A 25839-nucleotide genomic window follows, 5' to 3' on the forward strand; every position below is an offset into this window, starting at 1 on the left:
TGTTCCTTATCTTGCTTTCTTGTTCAAGAGTATTTATTTATTTGCGAGAGAGAGCAGAGAGAACATGGTGGGGGAGGGGCAAAGGGAGAGGGAGAAGCAGGCTCCTCGCTGAGCCAGGAGCCTGATGCGGGGCTTGATCCCGGGACCTGGAGATCATGACATGAGCCAAAGGCAGACGCTTAACAGAATGAGCCACCCCGGTGCCCCAAAACTTGGGATACTTAGAGTTGGAAAAACTGCCCTTCTATGACACCATCCTTGGATCACTGTTATTTCTCTTGGCCACAGAAAACAATGCCTGCTTCACCAAGCCAAAGACTTGAACCAATGAGGTAATCCACAGCGTAATTATTAACCAGACTCTTTAAGCAGGGAGGCGGATCCAATAGAGAACAAAACGTATTTGTATCCTGGCTCTGTCACCTTACTAGCTTTGTTACTTTGGACATGTTGCTTTATTTGTTTGCTTGTTATAGAATGCGAATGGTATCTATTCCTTAGTGTCAAACGGTTAACTGTGGTAACAGATAAAGAGCCAAACGTTTGCTATCATTTTTGTTGACAACATGTCTGACTTCTGAGGCCTATCAAAGACTGGGGTGTCAAAGGTTTCATTCAGAAAGAATTCAAGCTGAACAATGGGGCTGCTGGAAGCGGGGCTAAGGACATTCTGCTCGAATTAACAATACTTATGGGATATTGTGTAACCCTCAAGCCCCACCATAGACCTTTAACACTTGAGGCAGAATCTAGACCAACCCGTCCCCCACTCAGTGGATTCTGAACACATTCCTGCCTCAAATTTCCTGCCCATCAGCCTCGGGGTCCTTGAGGCATCAACTACATAGGCCCACATTATTTTAGGCAAATGCCGCCCACCGTCTCCACCACTGGGGAAGGGGCAGGGGGAGGACCCGTGAGCACGGCTCAGGATCCTTCCTTCCCCTCAGCTGGGGTCAGACTAGCTCCTGACGCCCCCGGGTCACCTTGACTACCCGGCCAAGGACCCCGTGGGAACTCTCAGCCCCCTCCATCTCCGCCTGTTCCACAGAGCGGGGCGCCGACGGAGGGGTGCCCAGAGAGAAGACCTGCCCGGCAAGAAACTAAGGGAAGAGGTGAGGGACGTGGAGTAGACGAGGACAATAGAAAAAAGGTAACAGTGGGAGATGATGCTAGTTTCCTTTATGTCTTTTGTTACTTGGAGTAGCGGAGGAGTTAGAAGTGGCTTAAAAAATTTTTTTTTCACACAGGCATTTTTTAAAGGCAACCCCAGCGCGCACGGAACTATTGAATCTGGAAGGATCTTCTTCCGGTCTCTTGCGCCTGCGCGCTGGCAGGCGAGAGGGCGGGAGTCCTGCCTAAGAGGGAAGCCGAGAACCGGAAGTGAAGGCAGATTCCCTTCTTCGTCGCTGTTGCCGCCGCCATATGCGCTCGCCTTGCTCAGGTAAGCTTTGGCCTTGGTATCATCCGTCTCCATCTGCATTTCTTTGCGGTCATCCTGTCTCATGGACTCCTGATACCGCTTCCACAGGCTGTGGTCGGGTCCCTGGGGCCTAGTTGGGTCATTATTTCTATTGCTTGCGTTCCTTTTCAGAGCTCTTAAGAGTTTCGGGGGGGTAGAGGTAGGGATGCTAGGGGGCCCGATCCAAGATGGTGGCCTCAGCGCCATTGTGTTCCTTTTGCTCCCTGCTCCTTCGCTGCGCTTCTCGTTTATCGGAGGCCCTAGCGATGGTGAGAGGCGGCGCTAGGTGTCCTTTGGTCCTGGGCATTTGCGAAGGGCGGGGCTCTTTTCACCTTCCCTCTCCTCTCTGGGTCCTTTTCATGGCCCAAGGTGGGAATAGAAGGAGGGGCCGGCTTCTGGGCCCAGCTGGACTTTTCTGATCTGGACTTACCAACCTTTATTTGGGATATTTCTCAAATCTTTATGCATGGTGTCATTGTGATTATCGGAAGGGAGTCTCACGTGAGGAGTAACACAAGGGTGACGTGAGACCCTTTACTAAAGTTTCTGTTAAAGCTGTAGCGAGTGTATCAGTTACTTACTTTCTCATTGTATGGGGAAGGGATGAATACTTCTGACCGAGCCATTCCTCTTACACTCCCCCCCCCATCAATTACACAGGGAATTCTTAAGCACCAGAAGGAGGTTACTGAGGAGTGGGAGGTGGATGGCAGCCACATGATGTTTTTATTTTGAGAAGTGAGCGCTTTGCGCAATGATGACCTTAATCTATCACCCTTGACTGATGGCTGCTTTTTTAGGGAGATTATAGGGAAAGTACAGAGTTCCTTTGAGGATTTTTCAGGATTCATCTTGTCATCTCCATTCTCCACTCCCTTGTCATATTTTGCTTTTCATTTTTTGTTTTCTTCTTTATTGTTACTTAGACGTCAGGAATTCATATGCTCGTTCTCTCCTTCCTACTTCCTGGTGTATGCTACTCTGATCCTAATCTTGTTGGGAATTTGTCGTAACCACTTCACCTGGAGCCACTGTGTTATGTTTGTTCTTGCTTTTATGTTTTGTGTTCCTATTTTTTTTTTTTTTTTCCAGGTAAAGGTGTCACAGTTTAGGGAAAGTGGGAGGTGTATGGGGATGGAAAAGAGGTGGTGAAGGCTCTGCTCGTGACTAATAAGTCTTCCATCTGTTTTTTTCCTAGCTCTTCTATCACAAACTAGGGTGTGTGTGTTTTTTTTTTAAACTGTTGTTCAAGCCCCCACTCTCCTTCCTTGTTTTCACTTATTCTGCGTGAAACCATCCGGAGACCCCTCCCCTTCTCCCCCTGCCGGCCCAGTTATGGCAGAGAACGATGTGGACAATGAGCTCTTGGACTATGAAGAAGATGAGGTGGAGACAGCAGCTGGGGGAGATGGGGCTGAGGCCCCTGCCAAGAAGGATGTCAAGGGCTCCTATGTCTCCATCCACAGCTCTGGCTTTCGTGACTTCCTGCTGAAGCCAGAGTTGCTCCGGGCCATTGTTGACTGTGGCTTTGAGCATCCATCAGAAGGTAAATTTCTGCCCGGCATAGAGTATTCATAAAGCTCTCTAAGGATACCAGAAACAGGTGTGTTAAACAGTCTCTCAGGTCATACATATTTGGGCTAGATCAGGAGATAAAGGGTCAAAAACTATTTTAGCAGTAGGAAAGATTTATATAGATGGGTTTTTCATACATGATAACATGAGAAGCTAGTGACTTGAAAAGTGACTTAGAAGGGCGCCTGGGTGGCTCAGTTGGTTAAGTGACTGCCTTTGGCTCAGGTCATGATCCCAGGGTCCTGGGATTGAGCCCCACATCGGGCTCCCTGCTCAGCAGGGAACTTGGTTCTCCCTATCCCTCTGCCTGCTGCTCTGCCTACTTGTGGTCTCTCTCTGTGTCAAATAAATAAAATCTTTTAAAAAAAAGTGACTTAGAGATCTGCCATTTGTTCTTGTGATTGGTTTTTCTTTTTGTCTACTTGTTTTTAATTTTGTCATTTAGGTTTCTAATTTTGAATTTCCAGAGAGGAGCTAGTTGGACCTTTAGTCCCTCTCTGTTGGCCAGCTCTGGTCTCTGGAAACCTTTATGGCTGATCTAAAGTGGGTGGCTTCTGGGTCAGCTACCAAGCCCTTCAGAGTTGCAGGGTTATGTGGCCTAAAGTGTGGCAAGCTAAGTTGGAGAAATGGCCTGAGGCAGGCACTCACATGTCATGGATTGTTACAGATAAAGGAAAATAGGGACAGTCAGAAACATTAAAGATGAGCTGTTGGTAGGTGCAAGAGGGTTTTTAGCAGGATGGAGGAGGGGGCACTGGAGTCGGAGGCTAAAGTGAGAAGGAACTAGGAAGGTCTGTTTTGGGGATGAGTTTGGGGGAGAAGAGAGGTAGAAAGTCTGGGAGTTGATGATCATTTAAGAATTGAACGGTGAGAAATGGGTTTGGCATGGTGGAAAAAAGGTGGAGTTTATCTGGAGACTGAAGTCTAATTTATCTTTTTTCCCCCTTTCTAGTCCAGCATGAGTGCATCCCTCAGGCCATTCTGGGAATGGACGTCCTATGCCAGGCCAAGTCAGGCATGGGGAAGACAGCAGTGTTTGTGCTGGCCACGCTGCAACAGCTGGAGCCAGTTACTGGACAGGTACACTGGGGGAGAGTGCTGTGGAAGACATTTTGGTTAGAAATATTCGAGAAGGGTGTTTTGTCTTAGCCATGTGATGCATTCAGAGCCATGAGTGTTTGTTACTAAGATGGCCTCTCACCTTTGATGGCTATGGGGGATATTACATAGTAATCATGGGGTTAATGGTTTAGATTTCAGAATTGAAGTCATTTATGATCTGCCAGATGTGCTTTTGTGATAGTTTGCTTCCCTAAAGGGCATAGTGAAGGGATAAACTGTTTGTTTCCATCTACTTCCCCCACTCCCCCAAGGTGTCTGTGCTGGTGATGTGTCACACTCGGGAGTTGGCTTTTCAGATCAGCAAGGAGTATGAGCGCTTCTCTAAATACATGCCCAATGTCAAGGTAAGCCAGGGTAAAGAGACCTGGGAGGGTGAGGGTGTGGGGTGTTGAAGGCATTAAAGACTTGGAGACCAGCAGTCTTCATGTCCACAGTTGTTAAATTACATGTAATAGCTAGTAAGTTTCTGCAAACTTTGGTGTGCAAGAGATTTGCGTTATAGGGATCACTTGAATACGCATTGTAATTTATGAGATGTTTGCTTATATTTTGATTTTGGAGAAGCATTAGTTTATCTCGTGTTAATGTAGGTGTGCAGCAGGAGACTGCATAAATGGTCTATGGAGGAAGCCTATCACAATACCACACTTTTGTTAACTACTTATTTATATTGACTTTGAATGATTTCACTGTGCTGTGGTTGACAGTTTGAGAATTTTAGGGTGTGTAGCAAGAGAAGGCTGGGAGCTCCAAAATACCTCTAGCGTGGTATGTGATTTTTGAGGATTCTTTAAAATGGCAGAAAATCGAAAGTTTGGGGGGACAACAGAATAGGCTTGGGCTGTTTTCCATATATAACCTTGATTTTCATAGTATGGTTCCCAAACCCATAGTTACAGCATCATTTGGAAGCTTGATGGAAATGCAGATTATGTGGGTACCACCCCAGACCTACTGAGTATGAATATGCATTCTAACAAGATCTCCAGGTAATTGGAGTTTGAGAAGCACTGATGTGTATAACTTCCTACACTCCTGGCTAGGATGTGGTGAAGAACAGTACTTTTGTTTGGATTGTTGCTATTTTCTCCTGTTACTCATTACTTTATGTGTTGAGTTCTAGCCCTGATCTAAAAATAGTCACTTTTTTTTTTTAAGAGATTGTATTTATTTGAGAGAGTGAGCACGCATGAGCTGGGGGGTGGGGGGTGGGCAGAGGGAGCCCCCATGTGGGGCTCAGTCCCAGCCTGAGTGGAGGTCAGATGCTTAACTGAGCTAAACTAAAGTAGTCCCTTATTTTTTTTTTTTTTTAAGATTTTATTTATTTATTTGACAGACACAGCAAGAGAGGAAACACAAGCAGGGGGAGTGGGAGAGGGAGAAGCAGGCTTCCCGCTGAGCAGGGAGCCCAGGACCCGAGCTGAAGGCAGACACTTAATGACTGAGCCACCCAGGTGCCCCTAAACTAAAGTAGTCTTAAACTAAAAGTAGTCTTTTTTTTTTTTTTTTTTTTAGTGATTTTATTTATTTATTAGAGCAAGCGAGAAAGTACAAGCAGGGGGAGTGCGAGAGGGAGAAGCAGGCTCCCCACCGAGCAAGGAGCCCTATGTGGGGCTCGATCCCAGGACTCCGGGATCGTGACCTGGGCCGAAGGCAGACGCCTAACCAACTGAGCCATCCAGGCGCCCCCTAAAAGTAGTCTTCACTGATGAATCACAGACCTGTACCCCTGAAACAAATAATACATGTTAATTAGAAAAGAAAAAGTAGTCTTAAAAACCAAAGTGGTAATAGCAGTATCTGAGTGGGGTAAACATGCTGGAGTAATTTAAAAGGCCTCATAATGAAAAGATTTTTGTTTTCCTATCTCTAATCGCACCTCATAGAAGTCAATCATTAGTTAACCTTTTTTCTTTTTTCCCTAATGGTTCTGTGACACCAAGTATTAGGCACTGTTGTCTTATTTTATCAAATTTCAGGTTTTTTTATTTCTTTTCATGGAAGATCAGATGGTTTACATTATTCTTTTATTATGTGAAAATTTTAATTCTTTAAAAATAATTTAAATGTTGTGTGTGTATTATGCGTATCTGTCTTCTTACATTGTCAATATCATTGTCCTTCCACCAGGTGGTCTTGCTGCTGGTTGATACTGAAAAGTTGAAAACCAGAAGACAGTTTCCGTTGTTAAGACTGTTGAAACATTTCTTGCTGGCTCATTAGTGAGCGAGGATTGCATTTCCTCCTCTCTAGGTCCAACTTACCAGTTTATGCTGCTTAAAAGAGGATTTTTTTTTTTTTAAAGATTTTATTTATTAGCGAGAGAGACAGCAAAAGAGAGAACACAAGCAGGGGGAGTGGGAAAGGGAGAAGCAGGCTTCCCGCGGAGCAGGGAGCCCGATGCGGGGCTCCATCCCAGGACCCTGGGATCACAACCTGAGCTGAAGGCAGATGCTGAATGACTGAGCCACCCAGGCGCCCCAAAAGAGAATTTTTTTTTAAGTTTATTTTTTTTTTTGTAATCTCCACACCCAGGGTGGGGCTCAAGCTCACAACCCGGAGATCAAGAGTTGCATGCTCTTTCAGCTGTGCCTCAAAACGGAATATTCGGGCACCTGGGTGGCTCAGTTGGTTAAGCGACTGCCTTCGGCTCAGGTCATGATCCTGGAGTCCCGGGATCGAGTCCCACATCGGGCTCCCTGCTCAAGCAGGGAGTCTGCTGCTCCCTCTGACCCTCTTTCGTCTCGTGCTCTGTCTCTCATTCTTCCTCTCTCAAATAAATAAATAAAATCTTAAAAAAAAAAAGGAATATTCTTGGTGTTAAGATCAAATATAAATTGTCGTGGCATTTTGTTTTGTTTAAAATTGTGCTATAGTGACTTGTTTGAGGTTGGGCTAGTTCTACAGAATATCCTACGTCTGGATTTGTCTGGTTTTATTCCCTTACGGTGTTGTTTAAGTTGTTCTTTTCTTTCCATATTTCCTTTAACTGAAATAACATTTGAAAGCTCAACTAATTGAAAAACATTTTTGGGAAGAATTCTTGAGTTGATATGCTGTGTATCTCCTGTTCTGTTGCAAATTTGGTTGTCCCATAATTAGTGATTTTAGGTTTATTCTGATGGTCTGATCCTGTGATTGATCTTTCTCTCTGAAGCTAGAAAGCAGTTTCTGGTATCATTTTGATATTATATTAAGGCTCACATCCACAACAAATCTTTCCCTAATATTTTGAATATGGAGTAACATGTTTACCTTGAATCAGTGATTTCATAGGGTTTGTTCAAAAAGGCGTTTAAAAATCTGAGTTCAGAGGCACCTGGGTGGCTCAGTCAGTTGAGCGTCCGACTCTTGATCTTGGTTCAGGTCTTGATTTGTGTGTCATGAGTTCACACCCTGCACTGGGCTCCACACTGGGCATGGAGCCTACTTGAAAAAAGAGAGAGAAAGCAGGAAGAAAGAAAGAGAAGAAAGAAAGAAAGAAAAAAAAGATCTGAGTTAGGAAAACTTGATATTCCATGAGCGTTGTGTGACACTCTGTAGTCTGGTGATTACTATTTCTTGTTACCTTTTTTTTTTTAAAGTTTATTTATTTATAATTTACACCCAGTGTGGGGCTCAAACTCAATACCCTGAAATCAAGAGTCATGTGCTCTACTGACTGAGCCAGCCAGGGGCCCCTTGCTGTCCTCATTCTTAGAATGAAGTCTGGGCATAGCACCAGGGGAAGGAAGATTATTAGATTAAGTCAGAAGAAAATGCTAGTCCTCACTGCCCTGATTAGTCACATGACTTTGGGCAAGTCACTTTTGTTTCTTAGCTTCAGTGTTTGGAGAACATAATAAGCATTTTAGATTGGGTGACCTTTGATGTTCCTTCTAGCTTTGAAATGTTCTAAGAATTGGTTTAGATTAAATTGAAAGGAAAGGAACTATGGGGAGATTGGACTATTTCCTTGTGTGTGAGACACTGTTTTCTCCTGGGTTAATACAGGTCGCGGTGTTTTTTGGTGGTCTGTCTATCAAGAAGGATGAAGAGGTGCTGAAGAAGAACTGCCCGCATATTGTTGTGGGGACCCCTGGCCGCATCCTCGCCCTGGCTCGAAATAAGAGCCTCAATCTCAAACACATTAAACACTTTATCTTGGATGAATGTGATAAGATGCTTGAACAGCTCGGTGAGTGGCAGCGCTGGGATGGGGCTGGTGATCTGGGAGTTGCCCTTCAGAGCCAAATGATGCTTTTTTGATACAGGAGCACTTCAGTGCCAGGATGACTCTTAATCTATCACCCATGACTGATGGCTCTGGCTCCCCTCTTGGTTTTTGTCAGGCTTTTTAAGCAACCTTGGTGATCAAGGGGAGCGGTGTTTGGTCTTTCCTTTCTGTGATGGAGGTTTCTTTTTCTTTGAGAGGAGTGGCTTTGCTGATCTTAGACATCAGTCACACCACTATTCTTTCCTTTATAGCTTTTTATGCTGGTGTTGGGGAGATAATAAACTGAAGGAGGAAGACTGTTTACTCTTTGGCATCCCCTGCACGGCATATATCCGAATTTATAGCTGAATAGATCTTTAGACCTCAGGATTAATGTGGAGAGTTTATGGGATTTTCTGTAATCCAGTATGCCACAAGAAAGGAAAACTAAGAACTCACATTTAATAAATGAGAGAGTGGGGATGGACATAGCCCCAGGGATAAGTCATTTCAGATGACCTTTGGCTATTACAGATGGTGAGCTATAAGGTGGGCTTGAGGTGGAGAGATCTCACTTGCCTGGCTGGATAGAAAGTGATCCAGAGGAAGCGTGGAATGGACTCTAACAGCTAGAATGTAATTAGGTGTGCAGTATTTGTAGATAGCTGGGGCATGGGGAGAAAGTAGGGAGAAGGGCCTTGTAAAGCATTTCTCAAGGGTTTTAGGGTTGTGAGCCTCTCCAGTGGGTTTCATCTCCATATCATAATTGTGAGATTTGGGGTTTCATTATCTTCTTGTCTGGTTAAAACACAATGGTGGAATCGGGTTAACCTGATCTCAGGTCTTTATTTCAAATTGCATTGTGTGTTATTTCCATGGTGTTACTGCAATGGATGTGATTTTTATGGTGGTTCAAGTGAATGGAGTACCTGAGACCAATCTTTCCGGGAAATGAATCTTGCTTACCCATTTCCAGCAGTCTTCACCTTGTTGGGGAGGCAGTCTCCGGTTTTTTTCTGTTACATGCTGCTTTTCTCCTATGATTTTTTTCCTTTTTCTTGGTAGACATGCGTCGGGATGTCCAGGAAATTTTTCGCATGACCCCCCATGAGAAGCAGGTCATGATGTTCAGTGCTACCTTGAGCAAAGAGATCCGTCCCGTCTGCCGCAAGTTCATGCAAGACGTAAATACCCTTCTACCTTCTCTCCCTCCACTCCCTGCCCACTGCCTCCTCCCCTTCCGCACCCTCTTCCTCCAGACTCCCTTGTCCTTCAAGTGCCAAGAAGCGGGCACGTGCCCATCTGGGAGTGATGACTCCTTGAAGAGACACACAGAGGCAGAGACAGCTAGTGTTAGGGTCTGCGCGGGCGCCAGGGAAACTCCGGAAGACTTGGTCGGGTTAACTTGAGAGCGGGTAGTGTTCGACCTTTTTTTTTTTTCCCCCTCATCACAGCATTTTTGAACCTCTTCTTCCTTTTTGGGGGAGGGCAGAATTTTCTGCCCTACCACCCACCCATCGTCTCCTACATACCCCTTTACAGCCACACACCCTCAAGGTGGCATCGAGCAGACAGTTGGAGCCTTCTGCTCCCCAAAACTCATAACCTTCCGGTGGCAGGAGAGCAAGAGAGGGACAGACAGATGGCAGGGCATGTCCAAAAGAAGAGCAAACAGCACAAATGAATCCGCTCCCTCCCCACCTCCAGGGGTGGGGGCCTTTGGCACCTCAGTCCCCAGTCCCTTACTCCTTCCCGTCCATACCTCCTCGCACCCATCTGGAATCTCGGTTGATGTGAGCCGGCAGCGGAGAAGCACCGTGGAGCGGCGGGGGAAATGCGGACGGCACCCAGCGGTGGATGGCGGCAGCGGAGGCCGCGGGGAAACCTGACCAGGAAGCTGAGGACCAAACCAGCCTCTTTTTCCGTTCCCGGTTTTTTTCCTGAATCCAAGGCGTGCCGTGCTCCCCGTTTCCCCCCATATGTGTTGGGGGGAGGGGTGTCCTGAAAGGGGGGGTAGATTTTTTCTTTCTTTTTTAAAACAATTTTTTAATACTCAAAAGGAGAGGGATATGGGAAAGGTAAAGTGAGGAGCTCCACTTGGATATAACCAGGTGGGTGTTAGGGTTTGGGGCTAGAGGGGGCCTGTTGTATAAACAGTGCAGTGTATTCTTTCCCCATCCTGTACTGCTCTTTCCCATGGGATGTTAACTATTTTTAGCTATACTTGGGGCTAGGATTAGATTTGAAGGAGGCCATGGAACTTCTTTTTGAAAAGCCTGCCTTTGCTAGTCTGCTTTTTGGGATTGGGCTTCTGGTTTTCTCCTGTGCCACACATCCTTTCCTGAAATCTTGGACCCTGGGTGTTCATATTAATTACGTCCCCAGGTTAGTGAAGAGTGCTAGGAAACTTGGACTCAGGAGTTGAGTCTTGTGTCAATTTATATTTTTTTATGCTACTTCCTCCCCTTCAAGGGTTTTGTGTGTATGCGTGTGTGTGCGTGTTTTATTTTTTTTAAGCTGAATGTGTATTTGCTGCTCTGAATTTTGTTTCTTAACACCATGTATTGGTACCGTCCCTATAACACTATAGTTGGTTTGACTCTTAGTTCAGCGTCCAGTGGGTGCCATCTAAACAATTCCCTTGTGGTCTGAGGGCAAGTTGTTACTCATCTTGAGTAACTTTCGCTTCTCTTTTATGGCATTTTTGAGACCATCCATTGTAGCATTCTGATCTTAACAGATATCCACCCTCCTGATGTGGCTCTGATTCTCTTAGTGGGTTTTTTAAGAAATTTTTTAAAGATTTATTTGAGAGAGAGTGCACAAGCAGGCCGTGGGGCAGAGGGGGAGGGAGAAGCAGACTCCCCACTGAGGAGGGAGCCTGATGTGGGGCTTGATCCAAGGACCCTGAGATCATGACCTGAGCTGAAGGCATATGCTTAACCCACTGAGCCATCCAGGCGCCCCCTGATTCTCTTAGTTGAGAGAAAACTCAAATGGAACAATCCCTGTTTTCCCCCTATGTTTTTACAACCAGCTCTGGTGGAGTTACTCTGACCTTGAGTCACCGTGTCCCACCAATTCCCAGGCGTTTGGATCACATTCTTCCTTTGGGGATCATCACCCATTGTTTTCTTTCCTCTGCCACCTCCCTTTGAGGTAATGGCATCTTGCCATTGGGTGGTCTCACTGCTCCTTTTCCTCCCTGCAAAGTTCCCTTCCCATGACAGTTTGAGGTTGGGCAGTCTTAAAACTCATCTGATAGGAAGGAAATTAGAGCTAACGTGGAAGAGACCACATTAAAATGGGGGTATTTTTGGGGGTGTGGTGGGGTTTTCAGGCTTCTCTTCTCCCCATCCCCCCATGGGGTGTATTGGAGATAAGTTCCTCCACCCCCCCCAGGTTTAACCCCCCCACTCTGCCCTCCTCCCGTTCCCCACCCCCTACTCCCCCTCCCCCCCCCAGCCAATGGAGATCTTCGTGGATGATGAGACGAAGCTGACGCTGCATGGGTTGCAGCAGTACTACGTGAAACTGAAGGACAACGAGAAGAACCGGAAGCTCTTTGACCTTCTCGATGTCCTTGAGTTCAATCAGGTCAGTTGTTCAAGGTCCAGTAGGGGGATGAGCACGTCTCCAACTGTAGCAGAAACCTGGTTAAGTACCCTTTTATTGAGGACATGACCTATATGATGTGAGCCTTTTAAGTGAAATTCTTTCAAATGAGAATTTAAACAGGGTGAGAGCTGCTTTTCTGTTCTATGGCTGTCACAGCCAGGTGTTTAGTAAAGAAAAAGCTCAATAAAGAGGGGATTTCATAAGCTTGGAAAAGTTCCAAAATAGCTTGGGTTTGTTAGGTTCTTAAATTTGTTTCTTCTCAAGCTATTTACCGAGAAGTGTTCCATCACCTAACCTATTGTGTGGTTTATTTGCACCAAAAACTTAAAATAAAGGTAGGTTGCTTATGTTTGTTTCTGATGAGCAGGAAATACTAGTCATGATCTTTCCAGACTTCAGTTTTACTTTTTACCACTTGCTCATTTTTACCATTAGCCTCTTTCTTGTCTCCTAACATACCTGGTAGTTTTCGTTACTATTCTCTGTGCTTTCTCTGCAGTAGGTCTGCTCAGGAAAAATCAGCTGAGTAAGAAAGGCTGAGTTGTATTTAGAACAGAAGAGGAATATGTGATGGAGATTAGGAGGAATTTCTTTGGAAGAGTGTAGTTACTGAACACTCTTTTCACACATAGTCTCTCACGTATCCCACATGTACCCACATCGCCTGTCACACACCCAGGTGGTGATCTTTGTGAAGTCTGTGCAGCGTTGCATTGCCTTGGCCCAGCTCCTGGTGGAGCAGAACTTCCCAGCCATTGCCATCCACCGAGGGATGCCCCAGGAGGAGAGGTGAGTCAGAGATGGAAAGATGTTTTTTGTCCTTGGGAAGGAAAAGAGACCATTGAGAGAAGGGACTCAACGTTTTTCTGATTTCACAAAGGCTTTCTCGGTATCAGCAATTTAAAGATTTTCAACGACGAATTCTTGTGGCTACCAACCTATTTGGCCGAGGCATGGATATTGAGCGGGTAAACATTGCCTTCAACTATGACATGCCTGAGGATTCCGACACCTACCTGCATCGGGTAAGCTCCACACCTACACGGGCATCCCACTGTCCGTCCCCCCCCCCCCCGATTTTCTGTGTCTTCATACCTGAGTTTCTCATCCCTCCTTTGGGTGTCTTCCTACTTTGGGGTCTTCCCAGTGCTGCCCTCTGTCTCCTTCCAGGTGGCCCGAGCAGGTCGGTTTGGCACCAAGGGCTTGGCCATCACGTTTGTGTCGGATGAAAATGATGCCAAGATCCTCAATGATGTGCAGGATCGCTTTGAAGTGAATATTAGTGAGCTGCCCGATGAGATAGACATTTCCTCCTACAGTGAGTATGGCTCTCAGGAAACTGGCTTCTCAACTCTTCAGAGTCTCCTTGTTCCCTAGTGTGTTTGTCTTGAATCTCATGTACATAAAGTCTCTGGTGCATAAGAGGCACTTGGCAAGTTCGTGTCCCCCTGATCTTGATGCCCCTGTTGGGATGCTTAGTTGATCTCTAGGTCTCTTTCTCTTGACAAACTATTTATCTTTCCCCACCCCCAACCTATCCTCTGCGCCCACAAACTACAGACCTCTGCATGTATGGGGGTGGGTGGTAGTTCTGTCAGCCCTGCCTTTTTCCCTGTCTTGTCCTAATCGTGCCATGTTTTCTCTCCAGTTGAACAGACGCGGTAGAGGACTCACCCACCCATTTTGGAATGTGACGGTCTGTCCCTCTTCAGGAGATGACAGCAGGCATGGGGTGAAGGAGACACTACTGCCACCTACCCCTGACAACCCCCACCCCCACCCCATGGCTTCCCCCCTTTTGCATCACCACCACTCCTAAACCCATATTTCCTGAATTGTCTGAATTTTTTTTAACAAAACTAAAAAACGTATGCGTCTGTGTTGTCTGTAAGTGCTCCATCCCTTTATTGGATTTAGGGTGAGGTTAGGCCATGATTCAGTGTGTATTCCAATAAGGACTGTGTGCCCTTCTGTGGGGCCCAGGTCAATGGGGAGGGGTCAGAGGGGAGGGCAATGTGACTGAGAATGCAGAGGCCATGGCTCCTTGCCACTTCCATTTTTCTTAGTGGCCTGGGAGGGGCTGGGATGTTTCTGACCCAAAGGCCCAGTGTGAGTGTATGTAGTGTTTCCAGTGTTGGAAGGTAAAGTGGGAACTGGTGGAAAGCTTAGGCGTCTCCTAGGCTCTCTCGGTGTCTCCTCATCTGTTCCTTCAGCTTCTGGATCTTGAGCACCAGGGCCTGGGCTTCCCAAGCCCCTTCTTGCCCTTCCAGTAGGGCCTGGTACAGCTCCAGCTGCTGCTCCAGCAACTCCTCAGCTTGGGCCAGCTCAGCTGTGGGGCGGGGCCTGGGACCCTGAGGGGGCGGGGCAGAGGGGAGGGAGCATCAGCCTGGGGAAGGGGGCTGAGGCTTGCTGGAAGTCAGGCGTTCTGCTTCTCAAATTTAAACCTTTAAACCCCATTGTATTAAGGTCATCTGTACTGTGAAGCCAAGGTAGCTTCTGGTCTTAGGCGTAAGCTTCTGGGGGGGTAGTTTGCTGCTCAGGGGTTATGACTGGACTCCTTGTACAAGGGAGGATATGGAGAGGAGGGGACTGGCTGTTCCTCCCCCCACTAAGAAATAATTAACAGGTGGGGGGAAATTCCTGTCCAAGGACTTCATGGACTCTGCAGGGAGGGAGGGCTGTGGGGAGAGGGAGCCCTGAGGTTTAGAGAGGGGTGGGGGTGGGGAAGGTGCTGGGGATATAGGAGTTGGAACTAGGCCAAGAGCTCTGGGGGTGGGGGTGGTATCGACTTGCAGCAGGCCTGTGACACGAGATTAAAGGGATTACCCCCCCTTTCTCCCCTACAGTCTGCCCCCACTCTTGGTGCCACTTACCCTTGGGGATGACCTTATCTTCCCACTGCATGTGGAGCTGGTTGGCTCTTCTGTGCTTGCCTTGGGGCTCTGGGAGCAGCACTTCCAGGAGCTCTGGGGGGCCAGGGGCCAGGAAGGCAGGAGGAGGCGACGGCAGCAACATGAGAGCCAGGGCAGAGGGAGTGCCATGGCTGGTGTAACCGCGAGCTGTCTGAACTGCCCAACGGCCACCAGGAACTGGCTCATTCCCTCCAGGCTTTGGCCTCGCTTCAGTGACTGGCCCTGCCCAGGGCCCTGCCCCTACCTTTACCTCCCTCCCAACCTGGCCCCAGAGTCTTCCTGATGAGAAAAAGTTCCTGCCAGTTGAGGCAGAACTTTTATTTTTAAAGATTTTATTTGAGAGCACAGGCAGGGGGAAGAGGGAGAAGCAGGTTCCCTGCTGAGCAGGAAGCGGGACATGGGGCTCCTTCCCAGGATCCTGGGATCATGACCTGAGCTGAAGGCAGATGCTTAACCGACGGAGGCACCCAGGTGCCCAGGCAGAACTTGCTTTAGAACACTGGTGCCCAGCCTACGTCTTAGTGTCTCTTTTTCTTAGCACTATGTCTTTTCTCATTTCTCAATTCTGCAAGGTACAAGTTACATTGCTGGTGTGCAGGAAACTGGCTCAGAAGGGGTTCATTCAGGACTCAAGGTCCGTAGCTGGTTGGTGGAAAAGCCTGGAGGATTCATGCCCAGGTCCACCTGACTTGAAAGCTCGTAGCCATTGACCTGGCTCAAGTGTTGATTATCAGTTTATTTCCGTTTTTTTCCCTTCTCGCTGGCCCAGAATGACATTCCTTCTTGTCTGCATTGCATGTTGTAGGGGTTTGCATTCTCTGTTAGTTCAGGGCACTGTTGTGTCATTGTACCCTTGGCTCCTGAAAAGAACGTGACACTGGTAACAGATTTCAAGCTTTGTTGAACTCGTGAGCCCTCACTTTAAATGTGTGATGTGAGTCTTGGGTACAGATGGCCTTCCTGCCATATGTCCTGAAATGTCCTGTGGCTGGATAGCACCGCTACATGCCAGTGGCCAGAGGTGGCTCAGAGGGGGGGGAATGTTCCCAGTTTGATCATCTGGGAAAAAAGACCCTCAGAAAAAGTATCTCAGAAAACAAGATGGCTGGAGAGTAGACAGTTGCTAACCAGTTCACTATCTTGTTGACCTCATGCTGAATTTGGAGGGAAGATGGCCGCTGCCATAGCATGGGGATCCAGGAACCAGGGAGGGTGATCTTCCTGGAGGTCAGTGGCTCTCAAACTTGGGGGGGGGGTTGCTGAAGCACCTTTAGATGAGGCCAAACACCCCACATTCCTCATTGGCTGACATGTTCTCACTTTTCGGTGGAGAAAGAACCAAAACTTCATTAACGTTTTGGAAGAGAAGCGTCCTCATGTTTCTCAGCGATAGGCTTTGCACGATTCATATTTGACTTGCAGTATATGCATGGCTTAAAGTCTTAATTACTGGAACGTAAGAGGCCCAAGCTAATGTTACGGTTGTGGGAAACTATCCAGTATAAGGTTAAACAGATTACAAGCAAGTAATATTGAAGCTAAACTCACCACGCTGATAAATTAAAAGCAGGATTTGTAGCCATTAAGAAAATACAGCAAATGAAACTTCTGTAAGACAATCTAAATGATGCACTAATAAAGTATCCTTCCTGAAAACTAGGCATTTCTACCATCTGAGTTTCTATTTTAGGTTATGAACTCCAAAATGGACTAACCTCCCAATAATTTATAATGGGTAGTCTTAAACCTAAGTTAAAATAGAGTCTATGGATTGGGGTTTTGTTCATCTGTGAGAACTGATATAAAGGAAAGGCTGATCTTTGAGTCAGTTCAAATCTATTGAATGTGTTTTGGTTCTCGTAATCATGGAAATGAAGGAATGAAGATAAACACATGTAAACCAGTTTGCTTAATTTCATGTTACATATGTTTTTGTTACTCCTGGGTATCTTGTGTCTTTTTTTTTTAAGATTTTTTTTATTCATTTGTGAGAGAGCATGAGGTGGGGGGAGGGGCAGAGGGAGAGGGAGAAGCCAACTCCCAGATGCGGGGCTCATCCCAGGACCCTGAGATCATGACCTGAGCTGAAGACAGATGCTTAACTGACTGAGCCATCCAGGCATTCCTCTCAGTATCTTAACAGAGTCTTTTTTCCCTCTTTTAAGAAAAGGCTTTATGTGTAATAGACACTTAATCAAATGAGAGTTGGGCCTGGCTTCTGCAGGAGAAGCCTAGTTTTCAGCCAGAGACAAGCAGAGGATTATGGGAGACATCATCCACAAGGTCAAAGGGCTGCAGAGCTTCCTGAGGCCAATGTGCTGACACTACATCCTACCCAATGGACTGGCAGGACTGAGGTGACTGACATAAATTACTGTACCCTTCATATGACACTCTTGTGGAGATGGGTACTTAGGAATACTGAAGTCCACTGAACCTGCTGGGCAATTTTTATTCTTGTCATAGGTGACCTTCACGGTAGCCTTTCAAGAGAGCTTTCCCATTTCACTTTTTTTTTCCCATGTCGATGTCTACTTGTTCCAGCACTATTTGTTGAAACACTACCTTTTCTCCATGATATGGCCTTTGCTTCCATGACAAAAATCAGTTGACTGTATTTATGTGGGGTCTATTTCTGGGTTCTCTGTTCTGTTCTATTGATCTACTTGTTTTTTCACCACTACGGTATACACTGTCTTTGTTTTTGTTTTGTTTTGTTTTGTTTTTTACATTTTATTTATTTATTGGAGAGAGAGAGTGACACAGAGCATGAGTGAGCACAAGCTGGTAGGAAAGGGAGAAGCAGGCTCCCCGCTGAGCAGGGAGCCTGACGCGGGGCTCGATCCCAGGACCCCGAGATCATGACCTGAGCCAAAGGCAGATGCTTAACTGACTGAGCCACCCAGGCTCCCTACACTGTCTTGATTACTATAGCTTTATAATAAGTCGTCTTTTTTTAAAGATTATTTATTTATTTAGAGAGAGAATGAGATAGAGAGCATGAGAGGGGAGAGGGTTAGAGGGAGAAGCAGACTCCCTGCTGAGCAGGGAGCCCGATGTGGGACTCGATCCCGGGACTCCAGGATCATGACCTGAGCCGAAGGCAGTAGCTTAACCACTGAGCCACCCAGGCGCCCCTATCAATCCTCTAACTCTGTGTTCTTATGGTAGACTTGCTATACTGGCTCTTTTGCCTCCTCATATAAACTTTAGAATCACTTTGTCAATATCTACAAAATAACTTGCTGAGATTTTGAATGGGATTGAGTTGAATTTTTTTTTTAAGATTTTATTTATTTATTTGACAGAGACACACAGCGAGAGAGGGAACACAAGCAGGGGGAGTGGGAGAGGAGCAGGCTTCCCGTGGAGCAGAGAAGCCTGATGCGGGGCTCGATCCCAGACCCTGGGATCATGACCTGAGCCGAGAGCAGACGCTTAACAACTAAGCCAACCAGGCACCCCGGGATTGAGGTGAATTTAAAGATCAAGTTGGGAAGAACTGACGTCTTGACAATATCAAGTCTTCCTATCCATGAGTATGGAATCTCTTTTCATTTATTTAGTTGTTTGATTTAATTAATTAACATATAACATATTATTAGTTTCAGAGGTAGAGGTCCGTGATTCATCAGTCTTACATAATACTCAGTGCTCATAACATTAAGTGCCCTCCTTAATGTCCATTACCCAGTGACCCCATCCCCCACCCCCCTCCCCTGCAGCAACCCTGTTTGATTCCTATGATTAAGAGTCTCTTATATTGGGGCGCCTGGGTGGCTCAGTCGTTAAGCGTCTGCCTTCAGCTCAGGTCATGATCCCAGGGTCCTGGGATCAAGCCCCGCATCGGGCTCCCTGCTCCGCGGGAAGCCTGCTTCTCCCTCTCTCACTCCCCCTGCTTGTGTTCACTCTCTTGCTGTGTCTCTCTGTCAAATAAATAAATAAAATCATTTAAAAAAAAAAAAGAGTCTCTTATATTTTGTCTCCCTCTCTGATTTCATCTTGTTTTATTTTTCCTCTCTTCCTCTATGCTCCTCTGTTTTGTTTCTTAAATTCCACATATGAGTGAAATCATATGATAATTGTCTTTCTCTGATTGACTATTTCACTTAGCACAATACCCTCTAGTTCCATCCACGTCATTGCAAATGGCAAGATTTCATTTTTCTGATGGCTGCATAATATTCCATTGTATATATATATGCCACATTTTCTTTATCCATTCATCTGTTGATGAACACCTGGGCTCTTTCCATGGTTTGGCTGTTGTGGACATTGCTACTATAAACATCGGGGTTCACGTGCCCCTTCAGATCACTACATTTGTATCTTTGGGGTAAATACCCAGTAGTGCAATTGCTGGGTCATAGGGTAGCTCTATTTTCAGTTTTTTTTGAGGAACCTCCATACTGTCTTCCAGAGTGGCTATGCCAGCTTGCATTCCAATCAACAGTGTAAGAGGGTTCCCCTTTCTCTACATCCTCACCAACATCTGTTTTTTCCTGACTTGTTAATTTTAGCCATTCTGACTGATGTGAGATGGTATCTCATTGTGGTTTTGATTTGTATTTCCCTGATGCCAAGTGATATTGAACATTTTTTTATGTGTTTGTTGGCCATTTCTATATTTTCTTTGGAGAAATGTTTGTTCGTGTCTTCTGCGCATTTCTTAATTGGATTTTTTTTGTTCTTTGGGTGTTGAGTTTGATACGTTCTTTATAGATCTTTGGATACTAGCTCTTTATCTGATACGTCATTTGCAAATATCTTCTCCTATTCTGTCGGTTGTCTTTTGATTTTGTTGACTGTTTCCTTTGCTGTGCAAAAGCTTTTTATCCTGAAGAAGTCCCAATAGTTCATTTTTGCCTTTGTTTCCCTTGCCTTTGGAGATGTGTCTAGCAAGAAGTTGCTGTGGCTGAGATCACAGAGGTTGCTTGCCTGTGTTCTCCTCTAGGATTTTGATGGATTCCTGTCTCATATTTAGGTCTTTCATCCATTTTGAGTTGTCTATTTTTGTGTATCGTGTAAGAGAATGGTCCAATTTCATTCTTCTGCATGTGGCTGTCCAATTTTCCCAACTCCATTTGTTGAAGAGACTGTCTTTTTTCCATTGGATATTCTTTCCTGCTTTGTTGAAGATTAGTTGACCATAGAGTTGAGGGTCCATCTGTGGGTTCTCAATTCTGTTCCATTGATCTATGTGTTTTTGTGCCAGTACCATACTGTCTTGATGATTACAGCTTTGTTATAGAGCTTGAAGTCTGGACTTGTGATGCCAACAGCTTTGGTTTTCTTTTTCAACATTCCTTTAGCTATTCCGGGGTCTTTTCTGGTTCCATACAAATTTTAGGAGTATTTGTTCCATTTCTGTGAAAAAGATGGATGGTATTTTGATAGGGATTGCACTGAATGTGTGGATTGCTCTAAGTAACAGACATTTTCACAATATTTGTTCTTCCAGTCCATGAGCATGGAACCTTTTTTTTCTATTTCTTTGTGTCTTCCTCAATTTCTTTCATGAGTGTTCTATAGTTTTTTGAGTACAGATCCTTTGCCTCTTTGTTTTGGTTCTTTGATTTCTTTCATCAGAGTTTTGTCAACTTCCTCTTGTTCATTGCTAGTATGCAGATGGTCCCTACTTATGATGGTTTGACTTCCAATTTTTGGACTTTAGCACATTCAGTAGAAAGCATAATTCAAATTTTGAATTTTGATCTTTTCCCAGGCTAGTGATGTAGTACAATACTGTTTTGTGATTCTGGGCAGCAACAGTGAGCCCCAGCTCTCAGTCAGACATGTAATTGTGAGGGTAAACAACCAATACACTTATAACCATTCTGTACCCATACAACTATCCTGTTTTTCATTTTCAATATAGTATTCAAGAAGTTACATACTTTGTTTAGCACTTTTTTTTTTAAAGATTTTTTATTTATTTATTTGACAGAGAGAGAGACAGCGAGAGCAGGAACACACAAGCAGGGGGAGTGGGAGAGGGAGAAGCAGGCTTCCTGCGGAGCAAGGAGCCCGATGTGGGACTCGATCCCAGGACCCTGAGATCGTGACCTGAGCCGAAGGCAGACGCTTAACGACTGAGCCACCCAGGCGCCCTGTTTAGCACTTTTTAAAAAGTTTTTATTTAAGTAATCTCTACACCCAACATGAGGCTGAAACTCATGACCCCGAGATCAAGAGTCACATGCTCTTCTGACAGCCAAGAGTCCCTCAACACTTTATTATAAAATTGTCCCTGTGTGAGATAATTTTGCCCAAGTGTAGGCTAATGTAAGTGTTCTGGGTATGCTGAAGGTAGGCTAGACTTAGCTATTGTGTTTGCTAGGTTAGGTGAGTTAAATGAATTTTTGATTGGGATGCCTGGGTGGCTCAGTCATTAAATGTCTGCCTTCGGCTCAGGTCATGATCCCAGGGTCCTGGGATGGAGCCCCACATAGGGCTCCCTGCTCTGCAGGAAGCCTGATTCTCCGTCTCCCGCCACCGCCCCCCCCCCCGCCCCCACCTTGTGTTCCCTCTCTGGCTGTCTCTCTCTCTCTGTCAAATAAATCAAATCTTTTAAAAAAATGCATTTTTGATGAAAACCACAATAAGAGGACGTCTAAGTGGCTGAATCGGTTAAGCGTCTGCCTTCAGCTCAGGTCATGATCCTGGGATGGAGTCCCCACATTGGGCTCCTTGCTCAGTAGGGAGCCTGCTTCTCCCTCTGCCTGCTCTGCCTGCTGCTCCCCCTTCCTGTGCACTCTCTCTCTCTGACAAATAAACAAATAAAATCTTAAGAAAAAAACAAAACCACAACGAGATACCACCTCATACTGGTCAGAATGGCTAAAATTAGTAAGTCAGGAAACAACATATGTTGGTGAGGATGTGGAGAAAGGGGAACCCTCCTACACTGTTGGTGGGAATGCAAGCTGGTGCAGCCACTCTGGAAAACAGTATGGAGGTTCCTCAAAAAGTTGCAAATAGAGCTACCCTATGACCCAGCAATTGCACTAGGTATCAGCCCTGGAGATACAAACATAGTGATCTGAAGGGGCACATGCACCCCAATGTTCATAGCAGCAATGTCCACAATAGTCAAACCGTGGAAAGGGCAGAGATGTCCATCGACAGACGAATGGATAAAGAAGATGTGGTATATATGTACAATAGAATATTACTCAGCCATCAAAAAAAAAAAAGAAATCTTGCCATTTGCAACAACGTGGATGGAACTAGGGGGTATTGTGCTAGGTGAAATAAGTCAATCAGAGAAAGACAATTATCATATGACTTCACTGACATGTGGAATTTAAGAAACAAAACAGAGGCTCATAGAGGAAGAGAGGAATAAATAAAACGATGAAATCAGAGAGGGAGAAAAACCATAAGAGACTCTTAATCATAGGAAACAAATTGAGGGTTGCTGGAGGGGAGAAAGATGAGGGGATGGGGTAACTGGGGGATGGACATTTAAAAAAAAGACTTAAAAAAAAGAAAGCAAAAAAAATGCGTTTTTGACTTAACAGTATCTTCAAATTGTGATGGGCTTACTGAAACATAACCCTATTGTAAGCTAAGGAAGATCTATAGAAGAAAGTGATTGACTTATATATTAACCTTGTATCCTACAACCTTGCTATAATAGTTCGTTGTTAGTTTCAGGAAATTTGTTGTTGATTCTTTGGGTTTTCTGCATAGACGATCATGCCATCTGTCAACAAACCCAGTTTTATTTCTCCCTTCCCAATCTGTATACCATTTCTTTCTTTTTTTTTTTTTTTCTCTCTTAGTGCATCAGCTCCGACTTCTAGTAGGATGTTGAAAAGTGGTGAGAGGGGACATCCTTGCCTTAATCCTGATCTTAGCAAGAAAGCTTCTAGTTTCTCACTATGATGTTAGATGTGGGGTTTTTTGTAGGCATTCTTTATCAAGTTGAAGTTCTCTATTCCTCGTTCACTAAGAGGGTTTTTTTTTTAAATTATGAACGGGTGTTGGATTTTGTCAAATACTTTCTCTGCATCTATCGATATGATCATGTGGTTTTTTCCTTTTTAGCCTGTTGATATTGATGGTTTATGTTAATTGATTTTAAAATGTTGGATTAGCCTTGTGTACCTGGGGTAAATCCCACTTAGTTGCGGTATATTGTTCTTTTTATACATTGTGGATTTGATTTGCTAATATTTTGTTGAGGATTTTTACATGTATGTCATGATAGATAATGATCTGTAGTTTTCTTTCTTGTAATATTATTGTTTGTTTTGGTGTTAGGGTAATACTGGCCTCATAAAATGAGTTAGAGTAGGGGCACCTGGGTGGCTCAGATGGTTAAGCGTCTGCCTTCAGCTCAGGTCATGATCCCAGGGTCCTGGGATCAAGTCCCGCATCGGGCTCCCTGCTCAGTGGGGAGCCTGCTTCTCTCTCTCTCTCTCTCTCTCTCTCTCTGTCTCTCATGAATAAATAAATAAATAAAATCTTTAAAAAATGAGTTAGAGTATTCTTCTGTACCTATCTTCTGGAAGAGATTGTAGAGAATTGCTATAACTTCTTACCTAAATGTTTGGTAGAATGCACCAATGAACCTATCTGGGCCTAGTGCTTTTTGTTTTGCAATGGAACATTATACTGGGAGTTTTAGCCCTTAATGCATTAAGGCACCTTAATGCATTAAGTTATGTCTCCTTAGTTTCCTCTAATCTGTTGAGTTTCTTAGTTTTTACCTATTTTCATGACCTTGAGAGTTTTGAAGACTAGTGGACAGATAATTTGTATAATGTCACTCAGTGTGGATTTGTCTAATGTTTTCTCATGACTAGACTGGGGTAATAGATTTTAAGGAAGAATACCATAGAGGTAGAGTGCCCTTCTCATCACATCATATCAGGGGGTGCATGATATCAACATAAACTTTAACACTCAATTAAGGTTTTTTTCTGCCACGTTTCTCTACTGTAAAGTAGTAACTTTGCAATTAGTAGTAATTTTTTCTTTTCCATATTCTATTCTTTGGGCGTGAGTCACCAAGTCCAGCCCACATTCAAGGGGAGGGCAATCAAGCTCCACCTTCTGGAAAGGGAATTATCTTCATATTACTTGGAATTATTCTGTAATGAAGATTTGTTTGTTCCTTCTCTCCCCATTTTCCAATTTATCAATCATTTATGTATTTCTGTATGAACTCAATATTTTAAAAAATATTTTGGGTTATAATCCAATACTATGGTCATTTTGTTGCTCATATTGTTGCAGCCCTGTTCATAGGGAGCTCTTTCACGTTGGCTCCTGTGTCCCTTTGACATGCCCCTCTTTTGGGGAGGTATACTTCCTTTCTGGCATTGCAAGATATTCCAGGCTTATCCTGTGTTTTTTTCTGTCTTGGTCATAGAATTGGCTTTTTTCCCTAAGGAACCCTGGTTCCTTTTATTGGAGAATGACATGTAGGGACCAAAATCTGGGTACTGGGTGCTCATTTTACTTTTCTAAAGAGGATACAGAGGTTCCAAGAGCTGCTCAAGCTCACACAGGCAAGTCAGTGGATCCCATTTCAGCACCACATTAGAGTTTGTTCAGTGCAGCCTTTAGTTCCCAATGTACAATGGCCAGTTCTCCATACGTGTCTTCATTTGCCAAAGCTTCTGTGTTTTCAGGCTGTAGGACTTAGACATTAACAATTTAATTCCCTAATATTTGGAGACTTTACTAAAAGAAAAAAATTTCAAGTTTCGTGAACAAGTTTCATTTACGAAGTTGACCAGAATAGGCAAGAGGAAAAAGAGAGCAGAGAGGGAATCACTTCTATTTTTCCTTCATGTGGGATAGTTCTCCATTCCTGCTGCTCTTTCCATGCCCCTGGGCCTGGGAGAAAGATGATTTTCCCGGACTATGAGAGAAAACTGATATGGAAACACCTCCCTTCATCACCTCTGCCAGCCCTCCAGCTTCTGCTCTGGCTATTCCCATTCTCCCTCCCTGACTCCTGGCCCCTGAGCCTTTCCTTCTTTCAGCCTCAGCTAGAGCCCAGCTCCTTGCCCAGAGCCTGTTCTCAGTGGGAAAGGAGCCATTCCTTCCCCTGGAGGGCAGAAGAGGAGAGACAGAGGTCAGAGCTGAGGCTATGATGGAAGAAATGGCAGAAGTGAAGGAGGTTGGAGCAAGAAGGACTTGTTATGGCCCATGTCAGAGAACTTATTGCGTGTGCTCTCTTCTAGGAGTTTTATGGTTTCAGGTCTCACATTTAGGTCTTTAATCCATTTTGAGCTTATTTTTGTGTATGATGTAAGAAGTCCAGTTTCATTCTTTTGCATGTAGCAAAAGAAAAAAAAAACTGGTCAGTTTTCCCAACGCCATTTGTTGAAGAGACTGTCTTTTCCCCACTGCATATTCTTACCCTCTTCGTCAAAGATTAATTGACTCTATTAATTGTGGGTTTCTTTCTGGGCTCTCAATCTTGTTCCATTGATCTATGTGTCCACTTTTGTGCCAGTACCATACTGTTTTTTTTTATACTGTTTTGATTATTACAGCTTTGTAATATAACTTAAAATCTGGAATTGTGATACCTCCAGCTTTATTTTTCTTTCTTAAGATTGCTTTGGCTAGGGGCACCTGGGTGGCTCAGTTGGTTAAGCGACTGCCTTCAGCTCAGGTCATGATCCTGGAGTCCCGAGATCAAGTCCCACATCAGGCTCCCTGCTCAGGGAGGAACCTGCTTCTCCCTCTGGCCCTCCCCCCTCTCACGTGCTCGCTCTCTCTCTCTCATTCTCACTCTCTCAAAATAAATAAATAAATCTTAAAAAAAAAAGATTGCTTTGGCTATTCGGGGTCTTTTGTGGTTCCATACAAATCTTAAGATTGTTTGTTCTAGTTCTGTGAAAAATACTGTTGGTATTTTGATAAGGATTGCATTAAATCTATAGATTGCTTTGGGTAGAATGGACTTTTATTTTTTTATTTTTATTTTT

The 25839-nt window shown here is 44.7% G+C and overlaps 2 protein-coding genes, 1 long non-coding RNA gene and 2 other non-coding genes across 5 annotated transcripts; 3 read left to right on the top strand and 2 right to left on the bottom strand.

Annotated features, from left to right (window-relative positions):
- Positions 1-1339: 1339 nt before the first annotated feature.
- On the top strand, positions 1340-13849 carry DDX39B (DExD-box helicase 39B). The gene is made up of 11 exons (XM_028120679.2): positions 1340-1444; positions 2661-3008; positions 3990-4117; positions 4411-4503; positions 8153-8336; positions 9420-9538; positions 11820-11951; positions 12652-12761; positions 12853-12997; positions 13143-13290; positions 13621-13849. Exons 2-11 carry the CDS (start codon positions 2798-2800, stop codon positions 13635-13637), a joined length of 1287 nt encoding a protein of 428 aa, XP_027976480.1. The 5' UTR covers positions 1340-1444; positions 2661-2797; the 3' UTR covers positions 13638-13849.
- Positions 2175-2252, top strand: LOC114222287 (small nucleolar RNA SNORD83). Its single transcript, XR_003611899.1, has one exon. It is a non-coding gene; the product is annotated as a small nucleolar RNA SNORD83 (small nucleolar RNA).
- On the bottom strand, positions 5671-6606 carry LOC148164142 (uncharacterized). Its single transcript, XR_015768370.1, has 3 exons — positions 6424-6606; positions 6262-6311; positions 5671-5888 (listed from the first exon to the last, which is right to left on the bottom strand). It is a non-coding gene; the product is annotated as an uncharacterized LOC148164142 (long non-coding RNA).
- LOC114222288 (small nucleolar RNA SNORD83) lies at positions 8388-8464 on the top strand. Its single transcript, XR_003611900.1, has one exon. It is a non-coding gene; the product is annotated as a small nucleolar RNA SNORD83 (small nucleolar RNA).
- Positions 13850-13919: 70 nt separating the features above from the next.
- MCCD1 (mitochondrial coiled-coil domain 1) lies at positions 13920-15081 on the bottom strand. The gene is made up of 2 exons (XM_028120691.2): positions 14846-15081; positions 13920-14323 (listed from the first exon to the last, which is right to left on the bottom strand). The coding sequence occupies exons 1-2, from the start codon at positions 15068-15070 to the stop codon at positions 14138-14140; spliced, it is 411 nt and encodes a 136-aa protein (XP_027976492.1). The 5' UTR covers positions 15071-15081; the 3' UTR covers positions 13920-14137.
- Positions 15082-25839: the final 10758 nt, after the last annotated feature.

This window comes from Eumetopias jubatus, unplaced genomic scaffold (genome assembly GCF_037043125.1).
Source record: "Eumetopias jubatus isolate StellerSeaLion01/CBP00866 unplaced genomic scaffold, mEumJub1_p1.0 scaffold_6, whole genome shotgun sequence".
Taxonomy (NCBI): domain Eukaryota; kingdom Metazoa; phylum Chordata; class Mammalia; order Carnivora; family Otariidae; genus Eumetopias; species Eumetopias jubatus.

What these genes read in the sequence shown, in the direction of transcription:
- DDX39B (XM_028120679.2), top strand. Translation starts at nt 2,798, where the DNA reads ATGGCAGAGAACGATGTGGACAATGAGCTCTTGGACTATGAAGAAGAT. An exon ending in TAAGATGCTTGAACAGCTCG is followed by an intron (nt 8,337 to 9,419) that starts GTGAGTGGCAGC and finishes TTTTCTTGGTAG; the next exon opens with ACATGCGTCGGGATGTCCAG. An exon ending in GCCGCAAGTTCATGCAAGAC is followed by an intron (nt 9,539 to 11,819) that starts GTAAATACCCTT and finishes TCCCCCCCCCAG; the next exon opens with CCAATGGAGATCTTCGTGGA.
- MCCD1 (XM_028120691.2), bottom strand. Translation starts at nt 15,070, where the DNA reads ATGAGCCAGTTCCTGGTGGCCGTTGGGCAGTTCAGACAGCTCGCGGTT. An exon ending in AGATAAGGTCATCCCCAAGG is followed by an intron (nt 14,324 to 14,845) that starts GTAAGTGGCACC and finishes CCGCCCCCTCAG; the next exon opens with GGTCCCAGGCCCCGCCCCAC.